At 55.9% G+C, this 8563-nt stretch overlaps 1 protein-coding gene across 1 annotated transcript; it reads right to left on the bottom strand.

The window, feature by feature from the left end:
• Nucleotides 1-405: 405 nt before the first annotated feature.
• TCF15 (transcription factor 15) lies at nt 406-5692 on the bottom strand (the record flags this gene model as incomplete). Its single annotated transcript, XM_079720078.1, has 2 exons — nt 406-480; nt 5174-5692. The coding sequence occupies 2 exons, from the start codon at nt 5690-5692 to the stop codon at nt 406-408; spliced, it is 594 nt and encodes a 197-aa protein (XP_079576204.1).
• Between the last annotated feature and the right edge of the window lie 2871 nt (nt 5693-8563).

Here is an 8563-nt window from a genome sequence, read left to right as displayed (position 1 = left end):
TCCCCAGGCCCCTCCCTTCTTCAGCTGGGAACATTTTTTACTTAAAAATACCTTTTATTTTAAACCCATCAATTCTCTCTCTCTCACACACACACCCACACTCATGCACAGACACACACACATCCTCTGTCAACAGCAGTCTTTGTTTTTCCAAAAGTTCTGCCTTGTCTCTGACCAGCCAGGGCTCAGGCCGGCTGGATGGGTCCTCACAGCTCTCCAGGGTGGGGTGGAGATGTCCCAGGGGGCCTGCTCAGAGGGTCATGGGCCCAGGCCATTGTCCTCTGGTCCCTACACAAAGAAGGGACCTGGGTTCAGCTCCTGGGGTCTTCCCCTGTTCGCCCAGTGGTTGGCCTCTGGCCTCCTCCTCAGGGTCCTGCTTGCAGCAAACGACACAGGGGTCCAGGTTCATCTCCGAGGCACTCGAACTGGGGCCACCCCCCTCACCTTCAAGCAGCTGCCCCCCAGGTCACGACGGCTACCCTGCAGGAAGAGAGAAAGAGGTATTAGGGGGTTCAGTTGGGCCACCATGAACACTGGAACTAACCTCTGTGTCCAGCAATAGGGGACTTGATAAAAAATCAGTTAGCTGCACAATCAAGTTCTTGCAGAAGGCAGAAGAAACTCTACATGGACTAACAGAGGATGACTAACTCTTTACGGACTAATACCGTTTAAGGATGAAAGCAAGGACTGAGTGCTTGTTCCTGTGTGCTGAGATGTCCAGAGAGAAGAGCACACGGGAAATCACTAACGGGTTTCCTCAGAGGAGAGGAATGTGATGAGGAGACAGGATGGGAGGAAGCTTTTTTTTTTTTTTAAACTCTATATACTTTTTTACTTTTTTCATTTCTTCCTCGTGTGATTTGTTGCTTTAAAAAAAATCCAGTATAGTTTAAATCATAGTATTTTACACTCAAGGGCAGAACACACCCCACAGTGGTTCTCCCACTGCCTGGCTGTATACCCAGTGGCCTACTCGTCAATCTCAAAAGTAGATTCTGGAATTCTGGCCTCCCTGCCTTCATTCAGGGTGTTCCCTCTCCCAGGAATATGCTCTCTGGTCCTATCCTAGGAAGATTTCTCTATTCCTCCAATTGCCTAGCACTTCTTGCCTTTCTGGGGCCAGGATAAAACCCAGAAGGGGAAGATGGGGGTCTCTCTTGTGTTCTCCCATCAGGCTGGGAGCTCAAGGGGGTGGTCGGGGAAAATCTTTCACTCTGTAGTCCCAGTTCCAGCCCAGGGACTGGCGCGGAGCAGTTGCCAACCAACGCTGCTTGGATCAGGGGTGTCCACTGGAAGACGAGCTAATGGTGGCAGCCCTGGAAGCCACCTGTCCCTCACACTGCAGGGGTAGTCTCTACCCACTGTTCTGAGGTCTGACATGTGGGTTTCATTCTCACTGTAAGCCAGCAAGATCACAGGCCTTAGAGTACCCCCTCTATTGCAGCCTCCAGCGTTGCATGACTGGCTCAGAGGCACCCAGCCAGTTGGTAAAAAGGGCTGGGCTAGAAAAATCCATGTTGTCCAACAGTCTGTCCCGTTTCTAAGACACAGTGGTGTCTGAAATCCCACTGTAAATGCTCACCCCCGAGCCTGACTAGGAGATAATGGGACCGGCATTTTTCTCAGCCATCTAGAGAAACAGCTGACCATCTCGGAGCTCTACCCGCTGCCCCGCTCCACTCCTGGGCCCAGGTTGGGGCAGATCCATCCAGATGCGAGCCCAGCCTCCCTTGAGGCTCTCAGGGCCCAGGGACAGTGTGTTCATTCACAGGCAGGGCTATTTTGAGGGCTGAGGCCACAGTCCCAGCAGAGCCTGGGGCTTGGGCTTCTCAGACAAACTCTGGCAAGAGTGGCTGAGAAGGGCGGATGGGGGTGGGGGTGGGGTGTAGTGTTGAGGTTGGAGGACAGAAAACCGGCCTCCCACCTTTTCATTCTAAGTTCTCAGGGTAAGGGAGGGCCACCTCCACCCCAAGTCTGGCAGTCATTGCGAGACCTGTGTCCCCTGAGGATGCTGGGACTGTTCAGCTCCCTGAACCTCAGTTTCTTCATCTATGAAATGGGGACAAAATGATTCTACTCGCCACCCCAGGGTGCAATCAAATGCAACTGCCACTGTGAAAGAGGCTTGTAAACTGCCAAATGCATTTAGAAGCCTTGACTAGGCCCCGGCTTCTTTGTCCCTTTGTGCCTCAGCGCCAAGGGCTCTGGGAAGCACTGTAGTTAGGAGGTGGCTAGAGTGAAACAGATCTGGGCTTCAAGCCCTGCTCTGTCTTGGATTACCTGTCAGACCTCAGGCAAGTGACTTCAGCTCATTGAGCCTCGGTTTCCCCACGTGTAAAGTTAGTTACTGTGAGGACTACACAAGTTAACGCAGGTAAAGCCCTTAGCACAGTGTCAGGAATACAGTAAGTGTTCAATGAATGTTCACAAGTATTAGCATCAGCATCATCTGGTGATGGTACCTCCTTGCCCCACTGCCCTCTGTGCCACCTCTGCTCCTGAGCTGGTACGCCAAGTGGGGAAGGCCTTACAAGATGATCCTATCTGACCCCCACCCCCAGGTGACAAAAGGGAAAACAGGGCAGAGACAAGAACCTCCTTTTCACCTCCCCTTGCTATTTCTACCACAGAGGGCCACACCTAATGCCTCCTTAAACAGGAAGATGCTACAGGGAGCTATTTCCATGGTGACCCCAACCCCAGACCAGCCAGCTGGGAATGAGGTGGTGGCTCAGGGTGAAGAGATAGGGTCTGGGGCCTTGGAGCTCTCTGGTCACCAAAGAAGAGAAGGAAGGCTCCCACAGGCTCCCCAAGAGAGCCAGTTTTCTTCTAGTCGAGTCCTCAAGTCTTTGGGGTCCAGAGCCAGCCAGGATCACCCCTTTTGCTTATTCCCAGAGAAGCCTGTGTGCTTGAGAGCATGGTTTCCACAGCCAAACCTGGCTGGGTTCTAGGTCCTATAGACAGATCCCAGGGAAGCAGCCAGACCCAGGTGCGGCCCTGTGATCTGTGGGACAGGCCTGAGACCAGCAGAGAAGCCCCCAGCCTACCTGCTGTGGGGGGCAGGCACCTGATGGACACACCCTCTCCCCGAGGCCTGTTGTTATAGGGCCTTCCCACACTAACCTTTCCCACGTCCCAGTTGGGCAGGCCTGAGTTCGAATCCTGACTCCATCATGGGCGGTGTCTCTGAACCAGTGACAGTATCTCTAAGCAGTTGGGGATAACCAGAGCACCTCCTTCCCCAGCTGCTGGGGGGTTTTAATGGTAACACGCGGAGAGCGCTTAGCACGAGAGATCAGTGCTCATCAAGACTGCCGACACTGCTGTCACTGGCCAGTCTTTGCCTCCCCTCTATGCGTTGCCACCTTCAACGTCTACCCTTTTCCTTTTCTAGGCTCTAGCTCTCGCTGTGTCCTGCTCCTAGAACATCTTCCCCTACTGCCTCAACCTGCCTGCTTCCATCCCCAAGCCTCTGTCAGGAACTTAGCCATTGGGTCAGGGGCTTCCTCTGGCCCTGACAGTCCCTTTGTGCACCCCCCTCCCCACGAGACCACAACACCCGTTTTCACCTCCAGGCCCTGCCCTGGCCCCGCACTGGGAGTTCCTGACGGTGGTGGATGGGCATCCACAACCTGCTTCTCTGGGAATGTTTTCAGAGCCGACAAAAAACAGCTGTCGGGTAGTTAATGTTTGCTGAACTGAGTGAATAGGTGAAAAGCAGTCAGGGAGTATTGCCGAAGGCCCACAGACCAGGGCCCACGGATGGGAGGATCAGGGACCCTGGAGACAGTTCAAATCTGAACCGAAAAAGACTGACTTAGGGAAACTGAGGCAGCAATGGCAGGTGAGAGGCCAGAAGGGGGTGGTCTGAGGCCAGGACATAGAGGCTTCCCCAGAACAGAGTGAAGAGGGGAGCTGGAGAAGTTGTGAGAATCAAAGACTAAGGGACCCAGAGGCGTGACTCCAATCCCCCATGACTTTTTTTTTTTTAATTTTTATTTTATACTGGAGCATAGTTGATTAACAATGTTGTGTTAGGTTCAGGTGTACAGCAAAGTGATTCAGTTATACCTATACATGTATCTATTCTTTTTCAAATCCTTTTCCCATTTAGGTTATTACAGAATACTGAGCAGAGTTCCCTGTGCTCCCATACTCTTTCATTTTCCAAAAGGCCACGGGGGCCAGTCAGGGACTCTCTCAGCCTCAGTTTCCCCAGCTGTAAATAGTAGCTGCTAGGATCCAAAGCTGTCACAAGACAAGCCTCCTTATTCTAAGAAAAGCCCAGGCCAGAAAGGGGAAAGGCTGGGGATGAAGCAGGCTCCTCGGGGCCTGTGCAGGAGAGCCAGCTTTCAACCAGGAGCACCCCCCAGCAACCTCTGCTGCTACGCACCCCCGTCTGTCCCCTACCAGCCTGGTTCTCATCCTTACTTAGGACAGACCACAGGAGCTTACCTCCAGCTCTGCCCGGCTGACTCAACAGTGCCCTTCCCCAGCACTCCATCTCTTTGTGGGCTGGGTATCCTCAGGAGACCCCCTCCTTCACACCTACTGCTCATCAGCTGGGTACCTCAGGCTCTTGACTGGGGGTGTGCATCCCCTTTTCTTCTCAGTCTCCTGCCCTTGGGTCAGTCTCAGGATACGGGACAATTATTTTACGGTAAGGGCAGCTCAGGACAACACATACCCAGCAAACCCAGAGCCTGCATTCTGGCTTTCGAGCTGAGTAACGTGGGCACCCCTCTGAGCCCCAGGTCCTCACCAGTGATAAAACGGGCAGAACTACCTGCCTGATGGGGTTCTTGTGAAGGTAAAAAGAAAGACCAGGAACGCGCGCCCGTACATAGGAAGAGCTCAATAAATGATAGCCTTTGTTATGATTTCCCCACACGCTCTTCCCAGCACACTCCTAGTGGGAGGGGGTGTCCTTCGATGAGCAATCTCCATCCTCTAAATCACGCCCGAGCTCTGGGCTTCCTTGCACCCCTCGTTTGGGGAACACTGTGAGCGGTTCTGTTCCACACCAAACTCTGGGCCTGGAGGGCCGCACCCCCGACGACTCCACGTCTCTTCCCCCTCTCTTCATTGGGGTCTCGGCCCCTCTTTTGCTCCGTAAGAGGCCCGTTCCCTGACCCTGCGGCCGCAGTACTGGAGCGCCGCGCGCACTCACCCCCTTGCGCTGGTTGCTGAGGCAGAAGGTGCAGATGGAACGCGGCTGGCGCCCGCCGTCGGGGGCGGCTGGGACCGCGCTCTTGGCGGTGCCCGCCGCTCGGAAGCACGGCTGCCCGTCGTCGGCCGCGTCGCCCAGCAGCAGCACGTTGGCCAGGTGCGCGATGTAGCTGGACGCCAAGCGCAGCGTCTCGATCTTGGATAGCTTGCGGTCCACCGGCTCGGTGGGGATGAGAGTGCGCAGCGCCGTGAAGGCCGTGTTCACGCTCTGCGTGCGGTCCCGCTCCCGCGCGTTGGCCGCCTGCCGCTGTCGCACCACCACCACCGGGCCCGCGCTGCTGGCCGCCCGCCGCCCGCCCCCGGGGCCCGGGCCGCGCCGTGCCGCCTCCAGGCCCTCGCAGCAGCCGAACGACTGGTCGGAGGCGTCGCTCTCGCTGCGGTTCTCCTCGTCCTCGCTCAGTAGCCGCACGTCCGGGTACAGCACGTGCGCGCCGACGGGGCGCAGCAGCGCGAACGCCATGGGCGGCCGGCCGCTTCCCTTGGTGCGCAGCGTCCCAGCGTCTGCCGCGCCCCGCCGTGCGCTCCCGCGCGCTCCCACGGCTCAGCTGGCCACCGCCTTATAGCCGAGGGAGGGGCCAGTCCCGAGGCCGCCCCGGCCTGGGCGTGGGGCTCCGCCCTGGCCAATGGGGAGGCGCCCGCCGCGCCCCGGCCAATGGCTACGGGCCCTTCGCCCCAGTTCCCCAGGTTGAAAGCGGCCCGCGAGCTGGTGGCCCGCCCTGAAGCCTCTGGATCTTCGCGGGCGAGCGGGGCAAAAGCCGGGGGTCGGGGTGGGTTGGGTGGGTGGAGTGGGCTGTACCCAGATCCGGACTCATCTTCAGCCTAGACCGCAGGGAGGCTGCGGGCAGGTCCCTTCTCCTCTCCTGGCTTCAGTTTCCTCATTCGAAAAGAAGATTGTAGAGAAAGCAACTCGGGTTTTTCCTCCCTCAAATTCTAGTACTGTGGTTCTGCAACGTTCGTGTAAGAATTAGGGAAGGGGGGGGCTTTTGACTTGATAAATTCCCCCCAATCTGATTCAGCCGACCCAGGATTTTGCATTATGTACAGGATGGTGGTGTCAGTGGAGAACAATTGGAGAAACACTATAAACTTTCCAAATAAGGACTCGATGGTGTCACGTGCCTGACGACAAACTTAAAAAAAAAAAGCAAAACAAAAACAAAACACACAAACGCCAGTAACTCCATTCATTCATTCATTCAACAAATATTTATTGGGTCCCTGCTATGGCAGGCATGGTTTTAGGTGAGAATAGAAATGTGAACAAAACAAACTCTTTGCTTTCACAGAGTTGACATTTTGGTTGAGGTCCTACCACCAAAATGGTTGTGCCAGACACAGTGCTGGGTGCTTTACTGATCTTTACTTTCCTCTGCTGAAGTTGTGGGGAAGAACCCCTGATTTACAGATAAGAGAGCTCTGGCCTTCAGGGTGAGTGAGGGCAGTGGTCCCAGCCTGTTTGGGACCCACTATCACCCCTGTCCTGTCTCCACCCCAGTAAAATACAAGTTTCTCTCCCTTACTCCCCACAGTCCCATCCTGGACTGCAGCAGCCTCCCTGGCTCCAAATCCACACACTCCCCTTCCCTCTGCTTGAAGTGCCAACACCACCCCCTCAAAACGCTCACACTTACGAAGAGAGGGGGTGGGGGGAAGTATCTTCCCTCATTGCCTTCCTTCCTTCTGGAAACCTTAGATTGTTCAGCCTGACATCTGACATGTCCTCTTCCTCAGAGGCCCTGGGAAGAATTACTGAGCTGATGATGGTTGTTGGGGTCCCCAGGTTGCTCATGCCCCTTTCCCAGCTCCGTCCTGGGGACCGGCCAAGCCTGTATTTGCTTGGCCTTGACAATAACTTTCTCTTTAGCCCAAATGGCAGCCCATGCGGCAGAAAGAGCACAGGGAGTGAAGTCGGAAGGTTTCTAGGTGCGTTTCGGCTCCATCTTCCTTCTGGGCATCAGTTTTCTTGACGATGCCTCCCAGCTCTGCCATGCTGTGCATTCCTGGCTCCCAGACCCAGGCCAGAACGGGGGAGAGATGGGGAGCTGGCTGCTGGGAGAGCAGTCCCTGAAGTCTTCAGGCCCTAGGGTCTTCAGGAAGGTCTGTTCCCACACCTGGCTCTCCCCCCCTTCATTTGACCGTGACCCCAGCCAGGCTGGGCTTTGGGAAGGAGGAGAAGGAGGCTGCGAGGCCCCCTCCCTGCAGGGCCAGCCCCACACACAGCCCCAGGCCAAGCTGCTGCTTCCTGAGCCGATGAATTATTACCGGGAGATTTCCTTCCCTGTCTGCGCCTCCTCACAGGGGCTCTCGTTCCCTTCACTTTCGCTTCCCCCCCACCCCTCTCTTCTGCTCTGGACCCTCAGGCGGCTTGAAATTCCTCAGTCCAGCCCCCTCCCATTCCAGCACGACCTGGAGGAACCAAATAGGGCGTGAACTGGGCCCGGAAGGTGGGGAGGGGGCTTCCTTGGAAGGCGCATTCATTCATTCGCTCCTCAGGCAGGTTTTGACACAGGCGACCCTGGGAGTAAAATAAAACCATGAATGAGACTCGGGGCCTTCTGCAGCCCAGAGGGGAAGGCGAGCTGTAAACAAAGAATTCCAGGACAATGTGGTCGGTGCAAGCCAGGGCCTGGCATCAGAGAGACCCGGTTCCGGCCCAAGGTTAGCAGCCTCTTGGAGTCTCAGCTTCCTGCTCTGAAAACGGAGGGGTAATAATAGTACTTATTCCTAGAGCTGATAATGAGTTTATGCCAGGAATGCCAGGGCCTGGCACACGGAGCGCGAAACACCCAGGAGCAGTTTGTGCTAGTGGTGTCAGGGGCTGGGGCCCACCGCTGAGGAGCACCCTGCCGGGGAAGGGACTGAGCAGCTTGGACTCTTCTAGGCCTTGTCCCTGGGAGTGAGGAGGGGGCTCCTGCCACAGTCTCAGCCCACCCACACAAGGCTTTCAGATCCTCCCCTCCTCTGTTCCTCACCCTGCTGCAGCCACACGGGCCCCCTCGCTATCCCTGGAGCCCACCTCTGCCCGGCACCCACGGTCCCCAGATATTCCCATAGCTAATTCCCTTACTTCCGTCCCATCTTCCCTCAAATCTCGTCTCCTCAGGGAGGCCTCCCGTACCCCTCAGCACTCCTCTGGCTCTCCCTCTCCCCTTCCCCCGCTCTACTTCTTTCCAGAGTATTCATCACTACCTTCACTCATTCAGTTATTCATTCATCCACACATGTTAATTGAGTACCTACTATGCACCAGGCACGGCTCTGGGTACTGGGAATACGGTGGCAAACACACTACATGTTTATTTGTCTGCCAGCTGTCTATCTGCACCAGAAA

The sequence above is a fragment of the Hyperoodon ampullatus genome, assembly GCF_949752795.1.
Source record: "Hyperoodon ampullatus genome assembly, chromosome: 14".
Classification (NCBI taxonomy): Eukaryota; Metazoa; Chordata; class Mammalia; order Artiodactyla; family Ziphiidae; genus Hyperoodon; species Hyperoodon ampullatus.
This window is presented reverse-complemented; position numbering and strand designations above follow the sequence as displayed.